We start from the raw sequence: 20,326 nt of genomic DNA, 5'->3' as shown, positions 1-20,326 counted from the left end.
TGGAACCAGAACTTCATTAACATATAATTAACATAGAACCAGACTTCATTAATAAGACCAGATCATATTAAACTATATGGTTAGGGCTTCAAAACTGTCCTGTGTTCAGGGGCTTGTGAGTCTGTTTCCTGTTCCTAATGTGCTCTTGATTGATGTAAAAGCAGTTTGGATGAACAATCCAAGGGGATCATCATGGATGGCGATGGTCATTAATAGAGCTGTTTGCTGTCATGGGTGTCCTTGATGAAGGTTTAGGGAGCCTTATGAGGTGCTTTCCCTCAAATGGGTGACATTCTTTTGACCTTCATGCAGAGCCATCCTTCAGGCATAGCAAGCCAGTATTTCTTCTGTGATGGGCTGCAGGTGACTGGGTCTTCGAAAAATTAAGTATCTCTATGTGCATACATGCCTATTCTCTACCTTCCTGTCACATATGTGGGTGTAGCTGGTGTTATCTCAGACTTGTCCCTGTACATTATCCATGCTTCATCAAGAGCCTTTGTTGAATTAGAGAGGCATTCCCTCTGCATGGGTGCAGTGTTAAAAGCCAAGCCTCCTCAGATAAATGCAATTCCACTGAAGCAAGGCTATACTACCTCACAGTGTCTTGGTGCAAAAATAAAAAATCTTTCTTCTGGGAAGAGCATAACCAGTATGAGCCAGTGGTCATTTTGTAAGGGCCCTGCTCTCAGATAAAATAAATGAAGAAAGTCTAGATTTCCTCAAAGGTTTCTTTCATGAAGTTATTATTTTAATTATTTACTCTTTGTTTTATAATAATTTTAATCTTAAAACAGTTTTAAATTTGCAGAAAGAACCCACTATGAGCTTCATCTGCTATTAGCCTCTTACATTAGTATGATATATATTTGTTAAAAACAATGAATCAATATTGACATGTATTATTAACTGAAGTCCAAATAGTGTTCAATTTACTTTGGCTTTTGCATAGTATTATATCTGAAGCTCCCAGATCCCATTTGGGACACAGCATTACATGTCTTAACAGCATTACATTGCACTTAACTATGTCTCTTAGGCTCCTTTTGGCAATGGTAATTTCTGTGCTATACAGCTATGATAGTTTTAAAGAGTACTAGTCAGGTATTTTGTAAAAGCCTCCTCAACTCAGATGTCCAATGTTTACCCTATGACTAGACTATGTGTTTCAACAGTTTTTATTTATTGTTTCAGAATGATGCAATCAACAGATTAGGAGAGAACTGCCATTGTAAAGACAGTTGTTATACTCATAGATCCTAGTGTGGCCATATGGAGAAGCAATGGGTAATGGGACAGAAGGAGGGGGTTCTGAGTAGGAGACATGATTTGAGTTTCAATGGAGGAACAAGGGAGATCAGGGAAGCAGACACAGGGTTGACCAGACTGAATGATTTCTATGGTCTCTGGAGCAGAAGGTTGCTTAGATTTAACTCCATGTGACCCATCCCCTGGGTCATTAGGGACTTGGGGTTATTAGGACAGTGAATAGAGTTCAGGAATGTGAAAGCCCAATAAAGAAGGAGTTGGGTGATCCTTGATGCTCAGGAATGAGAAAGGGGCAGGAGGCCAAGGAACATGATAAAGTTAGCTGGGTTGAGCATGCACAAGTTGAGCAGATGTCAAAGCACAGTTTCCAGAAGCTACATTCATGCTTAATAGGGAGGGATTCCATGTTGTTTTGGAAGATCTAGAAGACACAGAGAAACATTTTTATCATATCCTCCCAGGGCTATGCTCTGTTAGTGCATTGGGTTGAATGCATTAATAATAAATTCAGAGTCACAAATAACGTGTCACTGTTGCATTATTGAAAAGAAATGATTAAGCACTTCCCTTTGGTATAATTTAACCAAGAGTGAACCCAGATTTGACTCCCCCATCTCCCCACCTCCCCCCCGCCCATGTGTGTGTGTGTGTGTGTGTGTGTGTGTGTGTGTGTGTGTGTGTGTGTGTGTGTGTTTTCTGTTGTTCCATTGTATAAGTCTGAATCTATGCCTGCCTCAGTGCTATCTTGTGGATCTATCTGTTCCTGGCTCTGGGTCTGTTTGTGCCTGAGTGTACTCATGTGTGTGTCTCTAGCAAAGGGTTTTGTTTTCTCTTAAATTAAACAGCACAAAAAGTTATCACATCAGGGAAGGAATAAAGAATAGTTTAGAGAGCCGGGCGGTGGTGGCGCACGCCTTTAATCCCAGCACTCGGGAGGCAGAGCCAGGCGGATCTCTGTGAGTTCGAGGCCAGCCTGGGCTACCAAGTGAGCTCCAGGAAAGGCGCAAAGCTACACAGAGAAACCCTGTCTCGAAAAACAAAAAAAAAAAAAAAAAAAAAAAAAAAAGAATAGTTTAGAGAAATCTTTAATAGAATTTTGCAAAAGATTCGGTCACGGACTCTAATTGACCCCAAATGACCCAGATAACAAATAGTATTATAAATATCATTGTTTATCTGGCAATATTCTTATGCTGCAGCCAATATTTATGATGGATATTAATTTTATAAGGTTGCTTTAATTTTATTTTCTGTTTCCAGAAAATGATTATCATGACATATATATATATATATATATATATATATATATATATATATATGTATATATATATATATATATCTTGCCCTGAGACAGGGGCGTGAAAGAGTAGCTAACTTAAGATCACAGTCATGCTTTAGGCTGGAAAAGTTGATTACATGGGAAATCCAAGGCAAGTAAGGTTGGCTATTATTTTTTTTCTCTCAAAGGCAAGTTAAACAACAGGCTAGGTATACCAGTAAATCAATCTTAAGTGGCCTCAAGATGTATTATTAATTCTGACTATGAGGTCAGAAAGTTCCAGTCTCTTTGAATGTAAGAGATATTTTTATCATAATGTATTGTCACACACTGGCATGTTGATATTGACCTTAATCTTTTGGCTACTCCAACTCTGTAATTGCAACATCATTTCCATCTGATGCTCACCTTTTACACTTAGCTTACATGTCTGACATGTCAATAAATATGCAAAATAGCCTTTCTCAAATCTTGATGTTGCAGAAGAATCATACAGCTTGATTGTGAGTTGTAGTCCCTAGACATGGCTGTTCTCAGGATGGGTATTTCCTTAGAATGGTGTGTCAAAACTTGGTCTCAGGCAAGTTGATCTCACAGAGGAGATTGTATCTGGACATTTTTGTGTTCTCTAAATGGTAGTACTATTATTGAGTAGACATCTTCATGATACATGTGATACTACCCAACATGTGAAGCTGATCCCTCTGCACTGAGACAGGATGCCCATGATGGCTGACTGTAATTCTGTATATCTTTTGCTCTGTAATTCTGTATATCTATTGCTAGCCTATTTTATGCATATCAATGAAAAAGATCTCTGATTTATCCACAGATTGCCTGCCAGTTTTTTTTTTCCCCGAATGTCGTTTATTGAAGGAGGGAGGAGGTCTTAAATATAGGCTTACAGCGCAATGGGAGAATCCCAGAGGACAGAAGTTTGTTACTGATGTTTTACAATCTTGCATCTAAGCTGTCAATTCCCATTATGCAGGATACACAGACAAGGAACTTCCCTTAAGCATTCAGGAGGGTGGAATCCGGCAGGGAATTAGCATAGAGAGGATATCAAGGTCAAGGGCCTGCCAGGTATCTTATGCAGCCCTGTGATGTAGGTGATGATAAGAGATGTCTAAATCTCCTACTCTGCCTTTGCATATTGAGTGGGGATGAAGGAAACACAGTTAGCTGTGACTCACTTGTGCATTTCTCTTTCATCCTTAGGGTCTAAGTCACAAAACTGTCTGTGGAACTCTCTCATTGATGGGCTCACTGGGAATGTCAAGGAGAAGCCACGGCCAACAATTGTTCAGGACACTCGACCCCCAGAGGAAATTCTGGCAGATGAATTGCCACAGCTGGATAGCCCAGAAGCTTTGGTGAAGACATCCTTCAGGTTTGGTGGATGAGAATCCAGTTTGTTCCTTCTTAATGGTTTTGAGAGTTGTCTCAGTCCACTTGGATGGCCACTCTGGGGGCAGCAAATGACTGTTTCTCTGTGCTGTATAAATTAGCATTGATGAAGGATTGTTGGAATGCTAGCTGGACTTCTAGGTAGTTTTCCCAAATGTTGTGGTTCATTTCTGCTGGTAGTTCATTTTGCTGGTAGTCAGCATTTCAGTGCTGACGCTTGGGACTCAGTGATGTCGGTAGCTTGAATTGAGTTAATGATGCTTTTGCTTCAAAGGACAGTAATGCATCCAGAAAAATTCACAGAGATAAAGCGTGTGGTGGGATTCATTCAGCCCCGTGTCTTTGCTGTTTCTTGCTTGGGGGAAGTTTCTACTTGTGAGAGGGAAATGACATGCAATCTTGCGTTGTTCCTCCTGATGGCTGGCTGCTCTGCTCCTGTTCCCTTCGCCTGGCATCTCCCTGGAAAGGCTTGTTTCATTTTCTTTTAACTGCATGCCCCGTTTTTATTACAATGCAATCTCTTATCTTCTCATCCATTTTAATAAAAGTTAATCTGGGTATGAATGTGTTATGAAAAAAGGATTTCCTTTTTTTATGAATGGGCCTTGAAACGTCCAGTGCTACTAGTGTCAGAAATTGAGATTTCTTAATTCTTCCAGCTCCCTTTCCCCACCTCCTTTCTTTCTGTTGCAGTAACTTTTCTGGTCCCACTTTTCTTGTCACCATAAATTGTCCTGTTCTCCAAAAAACGAGTGGAACACATGAACTTCACTCCAGGCAGCTTTTAGACTCCACGAGATGTTTTTTAAATGAGCTGTCTTTTGCATAGAGGTAGTGTGTGTGATGGCTTAGTTAGAGCCGTTTCATTGTGTGCAGGTTCTTATGTAGACTGAATTATAGATGAGTCTGAACAGAAGTGTGAATAGAGGTTTTGTTTGAATTTCTTTCTGCAGCATGATGGCTACACAGCGGAGACAAGAACTGCGGGCAAATGATTGTCTTATTCCAAATAGAGGGTTTGGTTATTGCATCCTGAGGTTTGGAATGAAGGAGAAACTCTCCCTGTGAGACTGCATTTCTCCACAAATGACAGCAATAAAGAGCGGACATTGATTGGCTTCCTTTGATCATGTGGTCTTGCCTTGGAGTCTATTTGCTCATATATGGTATATCATAACCACGTCTTCCATCTCACAACAGGCTTATTGCTTCTTTCCTTACCAGCTGAAGGGTTACTCTCCCAGAAGGTCCATCTGATCTGTGTGTCCATCTTCATCAGCCATTCTTCTTGTCGTTCCTTTTAAATAAATGTAGTTCCTGCAGAGCTTTGAAATAGAGTGTCTATTGGTTGACGGCTCCTTTGCTTGATTTGCTAGTTGTAGCCTGTGCCAATGTCTTCATTCCTGAAAGAGATTGGTGATAAATTATTAAGGTTGGGACTTCTTTCTGGTACTTTGTGAAACTTGGCACAGTAGCAAAGGACTGGAGGACACAATATTGCACCTTTGTATCAGTTGAGGCTAGAAATCCACCGGCATTAGCCAATCATTTATTGGTGCCCTGTATGCTATTCTACAACAATTCTTCAAAAGATGGTTGACTGCTGTGATGATGTTACGTGGAACATACTCGCTTGTGCAGTTGTTACCTGGGGGCATCAGGATCAGTTTTTTTTTGCACATAAATTGTCAAGCATACTCAAAATACTCAGCTTATTTATCAATTAGTAATTAGGCAGTATCAGGTTATCCTGTTGATAATGCCACTCCACTTTTTTTTAAAATGATTTTTGAATTTCAAAGAAAAGAAGGAACTATAGATGTATTTTAAATAATGCTTGTAGGAGTATTCATCCCTTGGAAACTGGAGACTTGTTCCTTCATAATGTCTGTGACCTAGGAGAAAATGTGGCTTATATTCACATAGTTATTTGTTTGTTTTTATATTCCAACCAAAGTTCCCCTCCCTCCTCTCCTCCCAGTATCTCTCCACCTCCCCTCTTTCCCCTTCCATTCCTCCTTCTGTTTCTCTTCAGAAAAGAGGGGGCCTCCTATGGATAGCATCCAGCCATGGCATATCAAATTGCACTGAGACTAGGCACCTCCTCTTCTATTAAGGCTGGGCAAGGCAATCTGGTAGGCGGAATGGGTCCACAAGCAGGCAACAGAGTCAGAGACAGCTCCTGCTCTCACTGTTAGGAGCCCCACAGGAAGACCAAGCTACACAACTGTAACATATGCAGAGGGCCTAGGTCAGTTCCATCATGCACTCTCCCTGGTTGTCTGTTCAATCTCTGTGGGCTCCTTTATTCATATAGTTTTTTTTTTTCAAGACAGGGTTTCTCAGTGTGTAGTTTTGGTGCCTGTCCTGGATCTCACTTTGTAGACCAGGCTGGCCTCAAACTCACAGAGATCCGCCTGGCTCTGCCTCCCGAGTACTGGGATTAAAGGTGTGTACCACCATTGCCCAGCTTATTCATATAATTTTAACCTTCAGGGAAACACACACAGTTGAGAGTTCTTACCAGAGTTCTGGTAGGTTTTATTTGCTGAAAAGGAGCAAATAAGAGAGTGAGTGCTCGCTTAATATTTGCATAATATGTTCATTCAAATAATTCTTTCTAGACAGAAAGGGTGCTGTGGTGTAAAGTCAGAGTCTATATTCCATTCCCAAGATAGGATGAATTCATGCATTTATGAATAGTAGGAATTTTTTTTCAGAAAAGTTCATATGTTTTAGTTTCTCCCAGGCTTGCTGTTACAATAACAAATATGCACATACTGTCACCATGACTCTGGTGGAGAGGAAACTTAAAACATAGAATTAATGTTACAAAGGATTTCTTGATAGACTTGCTTAGAAGACATTAAGCCACACCAAGTAGAATTTAGCTAAGGAAGCTCTGTCTCCAAAATACCCCGAAGATACTTAGTTTGCTAAACAGGCCTGTTAGAGATAAACAATATTTAGGCTACTAGGATATAAATTTTCAGCAGGATTAACCAGCCATTAGGCTATGTCCTGACTTATAACCAGCCATTAGATCCATTTCTCTATCAGAGAACATGCCTATAATAGGCAACTCAAGGGGGCAGTGCAGGGAGACAACCATGTTAAGCTCTGCTCTGCCATAAAGCCCCTGGTGCTCTTTTTAAGAAAGGCATAATTCTGCCAGGTGGGCAAGATGATCCTTGGTAATAACTATTCAAAAAAGAGCAACACTGGTATATTTAAAAACAATTCTGGCAACACCTTTTCTGTGTAAATTTCTTATCTACTTAAGTGGCCAGATTTGCATATGTGGAATAATCATAAGCCTATGGTGTATATAAGTTGGTGAGATCTTTGAAATCTTCCCTTTGGTCATTGGCCAGAGCCAGATGGTGCTATTATGGAAGAGCTTTTCCCTTATTTTTCCCGAGTGTGTAGAGTAAATTCTCACTAGAGAGGGGACATATTTCTGCTTTAAGCTTACAACCCAAAAGATACTGCCCACTTGTGGTGGTTTGAATGAGAATAGACCCAATAGGATCATTTATTTGACTACTTGGTTCCTAGTGGGTGGAACTGTTTGGGAAAGATTAGGAGATATGGTCTTGTTGGAGGAGGTGTGGCCTTGCTGGAGGAGGTGTGTCATTGGGGGTGGGTTTTGAGGTTTAAAAAGACATGCCATTCCTATGGTCTCTCTATCCTATGGTTGTGAATTAATATGTGAGCTCTCAGATTTCCCTTTATTCCACCATCATGGACTCTAACCCTCTGAATCCATAAGCCAAATTAAATGCTGTCTTTTGTAAGTTGCCTTGGTCATGGTATTTTATCACATAAATAGAAAAGTAACAATGACACTATTGCAGAGGAGAAGAAACTGTCCCAGAGAGGTGGGGCCTATGATTTGGACTGAATTCAAATACAAACTAGTAGGAATGCTTGTTTGGGAGTTGGCTATCACTAATGGTAGTAGGCAGGTCCTATTGATTATAAGGTAGTAGGTAGTAGGTCTTATTGATTATAAGTCCTTGGAATCTCATCTTAAATGACTAGATCATTGAAAGGATGCTCATAAATGCAATTCAGCTTCAAGAAAAGTTCCTAGAACTACCACTTCAAGCCTTTCCTGCAAACAGCCAGGGACTGCCTCTGAAGGTCAACATGATCAGTTAGCAGTAATGACAGAATGTGTCGTGCTGAAAGTAAGACTTTGACATTCAGACTTAGAAAGTAAGATTCTGGAATATGAATGGACCAGCCTTCCTCCCTCTAGATTGTACATTACTAACTGAGGTGTGCAAATGCCATCTCAGGTCTAAATCCATCCCTGGCACTCTCCTCTTATCCTTCTCTGCTGGATACTGAAGGACAGATGCTCAGTGTCTTGGGGCAGACAGTTCAGCATAGTCTTGTGTAGAAAGTGCCAGGGCTTGAAGGGAAGCAGTGTTCTGTCTTGTTCAAATCCAGGTCCTAACTGTCTCTGGTAAGTGCCATGGTTTATCTCTTACTTGTGCTGAGGGATGTAGTCTCCATCATCTCAAAACAGGCACTGTCAGGTACCTAGTTAGGCAGGTTAAATATTAGGCATATCTGTATTGGATTTTAGTTCCAATTCTCTTACCAGTGGCTGATTTCATCTTTTCTAGCCTCTGTTTTCTCTTCTTTGAGTTTTTTCTTTCCTTTCAGTTTTATATGATGGCATATTTGGAAAACAAAAAAAAAGGAACAGATTTTGATATGTAACATTGAAAATGATTAAATCAAGTCACTTAACATACCCATTACAAAGGCATTTTTGTGTGTGGTGAACCTTATTGTCTTAACCATAACAATTGAAGTTGGATTAGAGTAGCTGCTTTGACTGGACATTGCAAATACCTATAGGGCTTGTTAAAGTGGACTCTGGGCTTACCCCACAGGGTGGAGGGAACTGGAGCCCAACATGTACTTTTTTAACAAGCTTCAAGGATGCTAATGCTGGTAGTTGGGGGCACCCTCTTCAGAACTATGGGGCAAGGTGCGAGTTCCTAGCCTCTTGAATTTGGAAATAGTTCACTGTTATGGAGTAGGTCACTGACCTAATTTGGCCTTAGTTGTTCATTTTTTGCTCTGGAGATAGAGAAACTCACTTTCAGGGTTGTTGTGAGGATTTAAGTAAGCACACAAAGGGGACAAGTTGTGTGTGGCAGCTAATATGTACTCAGGAAGCCCAATTCCTGTTTCTGCTCAGTATTTCCTGGACCCCTTGCATACCCTTGAGTATACAGCACACATGGTAATGGATTAAGGGTGAGGCTGCGGCTTCAGCTTTGGATTACTGTGGGCCCTGAAAGCTCAGTGAGCACTCAACAGGAGAAGTCTGCCTTCAAAACCCAAGGCTCCTAAAAGGACAAAAGTAGGAAAAAGAAACACAACACTCCCCTGGGAACTGCCTGACATCCTGCCTTCCTTGTTCCTCATGTCCTCTCCCTTGGAGTCTGATGCTCTGCCCACGCTGTTTGTCAAGGAGAATGGAGAAGAGATGGAACCTGGGGCTAAGAGGCTAAGTCTAGGCAGTCTGGATGTGAATAAACTTCTCAGTCCCTGCCACTAGAGGACCCAAAAGAACAGGAAAACATCCCCGGTGAGAGTCTGATCTGTCACCTACCTGCTGCTGGGCAGTCATTTGCTCATCTGAGGGCCATAGCAAGGTGAGTGTCATTATCCAGGCTGCACAGGCCAAGACACGGAGAGAGCAAACCGTGTGTGCCAGATTATCAGCGGGGGGCAGAGCTGGAGAATTGAAATAGCTCAACCTGCTTGGGTCAGGGTCCCCCTGCCATTTCCTGCCACCACCACACCACCTTGACATTCAAGTCCCTAGAACGCTGGTGAATGAGGGCCCTGTGATTGGCTGTACTAGTCTGAGTGTGATCTTTGAATATATACTTTGAAATCCCAAATGTCCTGTAATGCAGACCCTGCCCTGTTCCATCACATGAAGTATTTTTCTAGTTTCAGTTTATGCTTTCAACACACCTTCTCCACTCGGATAGAAGTTTTTTTTTCAGGTACTGCTCCTCAAACATTATGTCTAAAAGGATTCTTTGAAGAGTTTTGTTCCGTGAAGACCCTGATTTAGCTTGTGGGTCTGAGATCCTAGCAAACTCCAGGAGATGGGGAAGTTTGAGGACCATCTTTTCAGTGGTAAGGCCTGGAATATCAGCATGAATTTGTAAAGTGTGGTTTTTAAACCTACGTGGAGTCTTTTTATCCTGTTTTCTAAATGGGAACATAAGCTTCTGAGATTCCTGGTAGGATTAAGTGGGCTAAGGAGGCCAACAACCTCCATTTTCTTTTTTCCCAGAATTCTAAACACTGTTTAAGGTTAAATTGACCCAAGCTCTTTCTTCTGTTACTGGGCCCTGGGGATATGAGTGTGGGGGGTGCTTTTTGAGTAAGGCTGGACACTGACCCAACCTCGTGGGCTGTAGTGGAAATTCTGAAGCTACCTGGTGTGTAGCAATCTCAGTTGCTTACCTTGCACTGTGTGACTCCTTGTGTGGGTTGAGTTGCCAGGTTTTGATGGCTTTGCTTTTGGAAGAGGAGCACACTTCCCTCCCCAGAGGCACCAGGGGCTTGCTGACCTTCTCTTCCCACTCAGAATGGATGCATTTGAGTTCTGACAATTACCTCTTAGATTATATACATCGTTTATTATTGTTCCCAAGAGCAGAGCCCCATGGAGCCAACACTTCAGCCTGGGAGGAGCTTAAGGCCTTGTCGGTTGCCATTGGATGGGTTGTGTTTTCCACACTGAATTAAATCACAGAACCCCTTGTTTTGGCATTTGGCAGTCAGTTTTCCACTAGAGATTCCTGCCAAAAAGTCAGTTTCTGACTTGATTACTTTCAGGAAATGTGCAGTCTGGTTGATGGTGGGCATGGCATGCGGCTGAGTTCCTGGGGCTTCTGACCCCATCTCAGGATGAGTCATGGGTTAGTGTGCCCAGTTAGTTCATGGGAAGTCTAGCTGTGCAAATTTCTCTATCATCTTGTGTTGGCTATGTATAGGGACTTGGGGGGACATTTACTTTCCTGATTTACTGTTGCCTTCAAGGAATGTCAATGTTTCTCTCTGTTCTTCCCTAAGCAGAAGGGTCTTCCCCAAGTTTGCCATGAGAGGATATGAAAGAATGGACTTGAGGATGTTAACATTTCTACTCATCTGTAAAATTGTCTCATTTTTGCGTTATTTTGGTTAGCATTTTTGCACTTATGACTTCTTTGCATATGGGTTGTTAGACTCCATTCTCATCTTCCTCTCCCACCACTGCCGTCCCCTCCTCTAGCTCGTTCCCCTTTCCCCCAATTAGCCACCCCTCCTTCTGCCTCCAGTTAGTCTATCCCATTACCTTCTCTATTTCCCACCTCCCTTAAGAACCTCCTTTTTACTTTTGTAACCTGTGAGTGCATGCTAGTGTATACACACATGTATACACACACCTGCACATATACAATTTTAAATCTAGGTTCCCCATGGGAGAGCCTTATAAAAGCCAGAGAAGCTTTTACAGTGATGTTGGTTTCCCGGGAAAGCATTATTTAGGTCTCTTTTTTCTAAGGACACTTTTCAGAGATCGATTTTCCAGTTAGAAGTTGGAAAAGTGTGGGTAAAGCAATCACTGCCCTGTGTATTCTTCTTGGTCTTTTCACTGGGAATTTTGAAAAAAAAAAAAAAAAAAAAAGGACCTTGTCTATCATGGCCATGAATTTGGCTGTCACATCTCTCACCACAGGCACATGCTTGGACTGTGACCCTGTTCTGTTGGGGACAGTTGGCTCCATGATAGCTAAGGCTATTGTTCCAAGGCATGGCAGAGAGGCTGAATCCAGCTGCTCCTGGCAGATGCCAACCCTTATGATGAGGGCTTGGTTTGAGGCCTCGCTGGGGAGCTTGGAGAGGCCCCTTTAGAATAGCACTTCAGTTAGGTCGTCCACCCATCCTTCCTTCTCCCTTTGACGGGAGTCAAACCTACTTCTCGTCTTCTCCCAGGCTCTTCCAGCTCCTTTCCCATTTTCTCCCCGATATGTTTCTTGTGTGTTTAATCCTGACTTTACAAATTATCCAGCCATACTGTGATCCTCGGCTGGGCTACTTTGCCACCTGTAGCTCAGTGCCTTGGCACAGCTCCAAGGTCATGATCCTAGGAATCCTGGGCCAGGCTGTGTATTTACTTTTATATTTTATCTGAGACTGCTGCTTCCCATTGGTGGTAGTATTATTACTAGACTGAAACTTCCTTCAATTTCTTGTACTTCTATTGCCTACAGGAGACTTTTGAAGCATTGGATTAAAAAACAAAAGAACAACACAAAGGGGGAGAATTTTAAGTTATACTGAAGGAATGGCTATTGCCATACCCAGGGGAAAGATACTGAATACTACACATAAAACTAGATTCTGTACAAACTCTTGACCCCAGCCAGTGGACCTGTCTCTGAGACTCACTTGCCCTGCAGTGTGTGTTCTTTCTCAAGCCAGGACACCTTCTCCTTGAGCTACAGAAATGGAGCTAACTCATGGGGTAGTCCCTCCACACACACCTTTATTGGTTTATTTTCCTGCCCTGCTATAAGAAGGACTGTATAATTTTAGGCTCTGGAAGAATTCATTACCTCTCTGTCATCAGGGAACGTCCTGGTCAAGACGTTCAGAGAAGAGAGAGTGGCACCAATGCTGTTGGAAATCTCCCGCAGACAGTGGAAGCCTCCAACACAGAGGTGCTTCTCAGTGCTCAGCTCGCCAAGGCTCACCCCAGATTCCTTTCTTGCTAAACATTTTTGATGTCATCTATTAAAGGATAGAATATTGATTCTCGCTTGTTCATAGGGGATGGGAACCTCTGTAGCAAGTTACAGCTTTGTTAGCACCCCAGAATGTGCAGAAAATGTTGCTTTCAGGTTTTCCTTTTAATTGATCTGACCTTCTGCTAGAGTCCCTTACTTTACTGGGTACCAAGGGGGACCCCTTTCATTTGAAGCCTCTGTGAGTTTCACATTTGAATAGTGTCCCCCCTCCCCCACATACACACACACAATGATTTAGTTTCCTCTCTTCATTCCCTTCCTTTACTTTGAGCTGAGGTCTTGCTAAGTTTCAGTCTGTAGTGAATTAAATCAGTAGTAAGTTTTGGTCTGTCTCGGGACTCACTATGTTGGCCTTAAGTTTCTGACCTCATGTTTGTGAGTGCTGGGACCATAGGTGTGTACTACCACATCCGGTTAGCATTAGATTCTTGAAGTAAAATGCTCAAGTGTTTTGAACTCCACTAGAGGGTCTGGTTGCTATTCTCCTATGGTTCTAGACCATATGGATGGTCTAGTCTTCAGCCCTGGCTACAGTTGTTCTCATGTCCACCTCCCTTGCTGACTCCCCATTCAGGAGCCTGATGGGTTTAGCCGATGATGTCAGGCTATGCTGGGACCTGTTCCCACTACACCAAGCCGAAGGGACAACCTGGGAAAGCTAAACCCCTGCCCCCTTAGCTCACTTACCAGCCGCTGCACTTCCTTTGGTGTGGGGCCTCCAGTCTGGGCAGGTATCTCTCCAGAGAAGGTAAGAAGACGGCAACTGTCATCCTCTCCTCTTCAGTCAGGTTTTCCTTCCCCTTGAGCCCCTCAGATGGAAGCTGTGGCTCCGCCTTTCCACTTCTCCCATATCACTGCCTTTCCCTTTCCACCACCAGGTCTGGAGCTAAGTCGCAATGGTGGATGGGTAAACAAACGGCCTAATGATTTGGGACCCTGACTCTGGAAATGCCTCAAAAATACCATATATTAGTGCTAGCAGCTTTCTGCATTTTGTGTGTGTGTGTGTGCTGAAATTAAGATTTCCTAATTAAGAAAACAAACCCCCTTAAATCTGTTCCCGTGATAATGAAAATGTGGCTATCACTTGACTGGCTGGTCATCATCAGGAGACCTGGTCATGTTGTTAACCTTGTACTAATGTGGTCAAATGCCTTGTGTAGTAGCAATGTTGGTTCCCACTTACAGCATCATGGCAAGCTCTGATGAGCCTGAAGAAAGAAGCAGGCTCCCTCTTAGGTCTTTCTGCAACAATTGTGCTTTTCCCCATGCATGTGCTCAGGGCCTCCTCCACAGGAGCATCCCGTCTTAGCCAGGCACTACACAGTGAACTGGACTGGTGTCAGTGTGTGCCCCTCTCTACCAGCCTTGCGTGGATCTGTGAACAGGGTGAACTGCCCTTGGTAGGTCCGTGGATTCCACTTTGGATTATGGTTGTCATAAAGGTGGGAGCAAGACAGAGTCAGGAGGCAGGAAAACAGTTGGAAGGAGCTGTTTGCTTTGTGTCTAAGGTTTATGAAAGCGTAGCCTGGAAAGTTTGGAGACAGCTAAAGGGAAGGTAAAGTCAGCACTGAGGTTAGGAGGGCCCTGTGGTACCAGGGAAAGAGTGTAGAGAGCAGAGGAAGCCCCGAGTGAGTGAAGTCTTGAATGAATGTATATTGTTGACATGGGCAAAGCCATGTCAAGAACTCCCATTTCCTCAGCCACATGGGAATGGAAAAGCCTTCATTGGGTCAGGCTCAGAGAGATGGTGAAACCTTCCTTGAGGATCTAAGTGGGAACAAGTGACCAGTGTGTACGAAAACTATCAATTGTAGCTTCCCCCTCGCAAATGTTTACAGCGTGAGTGAGTGTGTTTGCCTATAGATGCCTCCTACTGAGACCAGCTGACCCCTCCCCAGTGCTGAGGATAATAACATGCAGAAGTTCCTGTTGGTTTTGTTAGTTGTTTTGGCCCCAGCAGAGTGGGCACAGCGCACCTGACTCTGGCTTTTCTGTGTCCATGCGTCAATAGCCCTGTTTTCCTTGCCGTCCCAGTCAGGGTTTCAGGACCAGGCATTGAAGGATGCAGCAAAGCACTTTCAGGTTTATTCCATGGGCAGAGATCTTCGTTTTCTTTTGATATCACACTGGGGAGGCAGAAAGGAGACTGTAATTTTTCCTAGGTTACAGACTTAGGAATTAAATTTATCCTATACACATAGCCTCAATATAAAGGTTTCCTAGGCAGGAATGGAGCTGCAGAGTGGCCCTAGGGTCTGGTCACCTGTGGGTTCGCTGGTACCTAAAGGAGATGCAGGGGCAGGTTTAGGTAGAAACCAGTGAAAATATGTTTCCCTCTGAGATCAGAGCATAGTCCATATTTTGAATTCCTTCTAAACCCAGTGGTAGTTAACAGTCATCAACTAGACCTCCCTGTAACTTATCTTGCTGTGGTTCCCTGCTTATTGATGACTGTTGAGTGTAACAAGAAGTGAATTTGCAGGGCTGAGTCATCTCCAGGCTTCAGGAACACTGGGTTGGGTTCAGGAGCACTGCTGTTTGCTCCGGGGCTGCAGACACATAGGTCCATCTAGAAGCACCCACTAGGCTCAGGTAGTAAAGACCAAGTACTTGAAGGCAGACGATTCATAAACATCTCCAAAGAATGAGTTGTGTTCTTCCCAAAGGCGCAAAGAAGAAGGTGTGACTCAGAGAGCCAACTTGGCCAAGGACCCAAGATTGTAGGTGTGGATTAATTCATTGTTCTCATTTAATGAAAAACAGCTCAGGTTTTGAATAAGAATAGTATGTGTGGGGTTGTGAACTTTAATTGTTTAATTATGCATTTGTATAGTGTTTTGCTATATTTTTAAAAATTAAATTGGCTTTTAAACAATTTTGCACTTGTATATAACACAGACTGACTACTCTCGACCCCACCACCCTACCACCTTGTCCGATCCCCTTCCCCCTCTCAAGTTTATGACTGTTCCTTTTGTTTTATGATTCACTGAGATTAACTGGGGCTGTCTGTGTGACCATGGGTTTGGAACTATTTGCTGGAGCCTTGTGGGCTCAGCAGTGAGTACACACTAAGACATATTTCCTGACCCCCCTTCCGCAATGTTCCCTGAGCCTTAGAGAGGGTTGTATACAAGTGCTGTGCAGGCCTGGGCCCACAATCACTACTTGTTCTCTGCATCTTGTAGCCATGAATCACTTCATTCACCATCGTTCTTTGTAGGTCAAGGCTTCTCTGACAAACACTAGGAGCTATGGGCACAAACATAGTTATTTATAAGGCAGTTCGCTGCTTTGTCAGTTTAGCTCAGCATCAGGAATCAGCTCTCTGCTTGGGTCAACAACCTCCCCAGACTTGAGCTGTTGATCTGGCTTACATTGCCAAAGCATGGGTCATCCTTTTTTTTTTTCAACCTCTCCCATGGTGTCTCTCTCAGATCCAATGTGAGAGCAGTTGGTTACCCCTACCACAATCGAGCCAGTATTGTGCAGGTGTCACATTTTGCCTGGAAGGTGGGACTCCTCGGTCATAGAGTTCACTCCTTGAATGGACAAGACTGATGGTGCCTTTTCTCCCCAGGCAGCACACTCAGCACCCTCTGGTCCTTTGACTGCCAGCCAGCTTGGGAGGAGTTTCTAGCTCAGTGCCAGTCTGCTTTCTCCGTAGCTGACAGCCAAGGTGTGTGGTGCCTTCCGTAATATGATCTCATCCTCTAGTGATGGTGGGCAGCCAAGAGGATTGACAGGAGCTTGCATTGTGTGTGCCCCAAGCTGGGTTGTGTTCTCTGAGTTGCTGAGTTTCCCAGAGCAGTGTGTAATCTAGTGATAGAATTTAACTCTGGGTCAACTTGTGTATAAGAAATGCTTCATATATTGTTTCTCAAAAAAACAAACAAAAAAGCAAACTGCTTTGGCAAGGTTTAAAATTCTATGAATACCATGAGACTGATGAAATCAACTGTTGTCTGTGTTCCACTTGGAGCTACGCTTTATCATCCTGAGTTTGTTTTAGATCCATCATCTTCTGTTTCTTTTTCTCCGGTCCCTGAACCAGCTGATGCTAGCCTGTAGACAGTATTTTCAGTTTTAACTTTATCTCTTCAGAAGAAATCTTGCATCTTAAAGGAAAATTCCCTATTCCAGAACCTTAATATTGATAAAATATTAGTTCCTCATGGTCAGTCCACATTTACTTTGCCAAATGCCCCAGTAATATCTTGTAAAGCAGTCTTGCTTTCCTTCGATCCAGGCTCCCTTCTGGATGCCTCTGTCACCTCAGTTGTGTCTCTTTCGAGTCCTTCAGTCCTTGAAACAGTCATTCATCTTTCTTTGTCTCTCATGACACCGACATTTTAATCATTGATTTATTTTTATTTTAATTGTGTATATGTGTGTGTGTCCATAGGTGACCATGTGTAGGCGAATGCAGATGCATGTGAGCCACCTGATGTGGGTGCTGGTAACTGAACTCAGATCCTCTGGAAAGACCAGCAAGTGCTCTTAACTGGTGAGTCGTCTTTCCAGTCCCATGACATTGGCATTTTGAAGCAACCTAGCTACATGTTTCTTGTCCAGAATGTTCCTCAGGTTGGGTTTGTCTGGTCACTGTCATCCCTTTCATCAGGAACTCTGCATATGTGATGCTGTGTATTTGTTAGCACAGCACCTGGGAGGAAATAGTTCATTGTCCTGGTACTCATGACACTGACTTCAATTGTTGATTAAGGCATCCTCACTGCTGTACCTAACCTTCTCTCATTCATAATTAAATTATCTTTGAGGAAGTATTTGAGGCTCCAACCCTTTTTTCAATAAGATTATACAAGGGTTCTAGCAGAAATTGATGAGTCTTGTTGGAATCAATGTCAATTTCTGCCATTCTGTCTGTTCACTCTCATATATGAGAGGACCTTAGGCTTAATAAAAGAGGTTTCCATTTTCTCCTTCTCCTCTTCATTTTAGTATCAGTATAGACTCTGGCTCTTTCGTTTCTCTTTACTTTGTAAATTTATCCTTTCTGGAGTCCAGGTGGCTATTTGTAAAGTCTGTAGGGAATAAGCAGAGGGAGGTGAGTATCTTTGAAAAGTGTGGGTACCACCTGTGGCTTTGGGGAGTGTGAGTACCCATGTTGAATGTGAGCACCACATGTGTCTCTGGTGAGTGTAGGTACCATGTGTGGCTTCTACAGGTTCTGTGTAATTAGTAGACGATGTGATTCAGCACTAGCATCCTGCTTAATGCTCTTGGAAGATGCACAGGTGTGTTTGGGGTCTGTGTTGTGTGAGGGGATTAACTTTGTTCTGGCTAGACATCCATGCTTAGGTATTCCTCAACAATGAACAGCCCCTCCAGTACTATTGACCTTTTCGTCTCCGTTTCCTATCCTTTTCACCTTAACTCATGGAGATTACATTACATAGGATGACAGTCCCAGCTGACTTGACTGGGTGTTGTCAGTTAAGCATTTTTCTACTTGTTTAATATGTTATAACCAGCTTTTTAATCTTTGTAACTTCCTTTAATGGGTAATGAGGCACAAAGACATTCATTTCTCATGCTACTAACCCATTGATCTTGGATTCAAAGCCAGGTAGTCTGGCTCTAGAACCATGTTTGGCCATGGGATCACACTGCTTCCCTGGTAGTCTATTAAGACAGTGGTTGGTGTTGTGGTTTTGTGGTTGTCGTGGGCCAGATCTTCAGCTGGGGTTCTTGCTTCCTGCCTTCCTCCTCACAACCCCATTTAATGTTGGCTTCCAGGATCAGTCTGCTTGCCTTGTTTCCTGTCATTTCTGAGAGCCCCGGCAATACTGCAACACTGGAGACAGGGTGCCTGGGACCTCAGTCCCTGATGCCCAATACCCCTGGCTGCTAGCTTAGGGATGCAAGCTCAGCTGTGGGGATACAGTTAGTGCATCCTGAAGATGCACTGCCCCCAGGCGCAGTGAGCGCCTGTCTCCTACCCATGGGCCTTCCCTGCACTACTGTCTGGCCAGAGCCCTTTCTCCGCAACGCTGAGACTCTACTGGTCACGTTGTGAGACACAGTGACACATGAGAAGAAGGTGGTTCTAATCACTTCAGTGAAGGTTACAAAGTAGCATCTAGCGTAGTGCCTCATCTCCATTAATTAAAGTTTTTTGCTGCTAATTGGCTCAAGTTTGGCTTTTCAGGGTGTTCATTGTGTGTGTGTGTGTGTGTGTGTGTGTGAGAGAGAGAGAGAGAGAGAGAGAGAGAGAGAGAGAGAGAGAGAGAGAGAGAGAAAGAAGGAAAGGGAGGGAGGGAGGGAGAGAGAGAGAGAGAGAGAGAGAGAGAGAGAGAGAGAGAGAGAGAGAGAGAGAGAGAGAGAGAGAGCTTTAAGAGACAGCAGACCAGGCCAGCGGTGGTGGCGCATGCCTTTCTTTAATCACAGCACTCAGAAGAGGCAGGCAGATCTCTGTGAGTTCGAGGCCAGGCTGGTCTATAGAATGAGTTCCAGAAAAGGCCTCAAAGCTACACAGAGAAACCCTGTCTCAGAGAGAGAGAGAGAGAGAGAGAGAGAGAGAGAGAGAGAGAGAGAACCAAATAATTTTCTCTCTGAACTGCATTCTTCACACCACTAGCAGTCACCGGTGAATGCAATTTTGTCTTCTCCCTCTTAGAAAACTTGCCTTGGACTGTACCTTGTGGTGTCTATCTGTTCAGATTTATTTTCTTCCATCTGTTTCAGTGGTTCTTAACCCAGGCACAACAAACTCACGAGCATTTCAACCAGCACCCTGCTGGAGCCCATCCTGTGTGTATTACAAGATTCTTTGCTCCAGCTGCTATATGGCAGGACTGAGGCTGTTGCAGGCTCTTCTTTGGCCTCCTCTGGCTTTCCTTTCTCCTTCGTGATGTGCCCTGTTGTTATTAGGCACCACTCTTTAAAGGACCACAAAAGCCTTTCCTAATCATGATCACCAGATACAGAGCCCACTGCCTACTTCTCACAGGGCACAGTATATATCTGGGGCAGGTGTCTGGGGTTTTGGAAAGGTCACAGAATGACTCTCCCACCTCTTGAGATGCCATATGTCCATAACATTTTAGATATCTGAAGTGTTACCAAATGTCCCTTATGTCACCTTTCTCCAAAAGCCAATTAAACAGAATGCAGGCAAATCATGTTTTCTTTCGGGAATGTGCTATGTGGGTGTTTTCAAAAGCCTGTGAGACATTGACTGTTTTTATTTACAGTGTAATGGCTGCTGCATCTTGTCATTCTGTGGGTAAGCTGACTGGAGGCATGGCTTCACAAGTCTTTTGTTTATCTATTCCAAAATAGTATTTTGTTCTAAAACAATAGTCTTACCTTTGTAGAACACTTGGTAAATTGAGGGAAAGTCTTGCATATGACCTCTGTTGTCATTCTGGCCTCATTCCCAAAGTTTTACGGTCTGTGCCTATTCTTGTAATTATGATATGAAGACACTGGATCCAAACACTTTTATTGAAGGTTTTGTTTTAAGTATTTTTCCATGTTGCCACATTGTGTGTTTGTGTGT

General features: G+C 43.3%; 1 protein-coding gene across 4 annotated transcripts in view; it reads left to right on the top strand.

The window, feature by feature from the left end:
* The window catches only part of Pde1c (phosphodiesterase 1C), a 413,422-nt gene that overhangs the window by 94,201 nt on the left and 298,895 nt on the right, over positions 1 to 20,326 (top strand). For all 4 annotated transcript variants that reach the window (XM_028864090.2, XM_028864092.2, XM_028864091.2 and 1 more), the window contains exon 3: positions 3,770 to 3,941. In XM_028864090.2, coding sequence (XP_028719923.1) covers positions 3,770 to 3,941 — 172 coding nt within the window. The remainder of the gene's footprint in view (positions 1 to 3,769; positions 3,942 to 20,326) is intronic.

The sequence above is a fragment of the Peromyscus leucopus genome, chromosome 3, assembly GCF_004664715.2.
Source record: "Peromyscus leucopus breed LL Stock chromosome 3, UCI_PerLeu_2.1, whole genome shotgun sequence".
Lineage (NCBI taxonomy): Eukaryota > Metazoa > Chordata > Mammalia > Rodentia > Cricetidae > Peromyscus > Peromyscus leucopus.
Note: the sequence above shows the minus strand (reverse complement) of the source record. Positions and strands in the feature narration are given on the sequence as shown.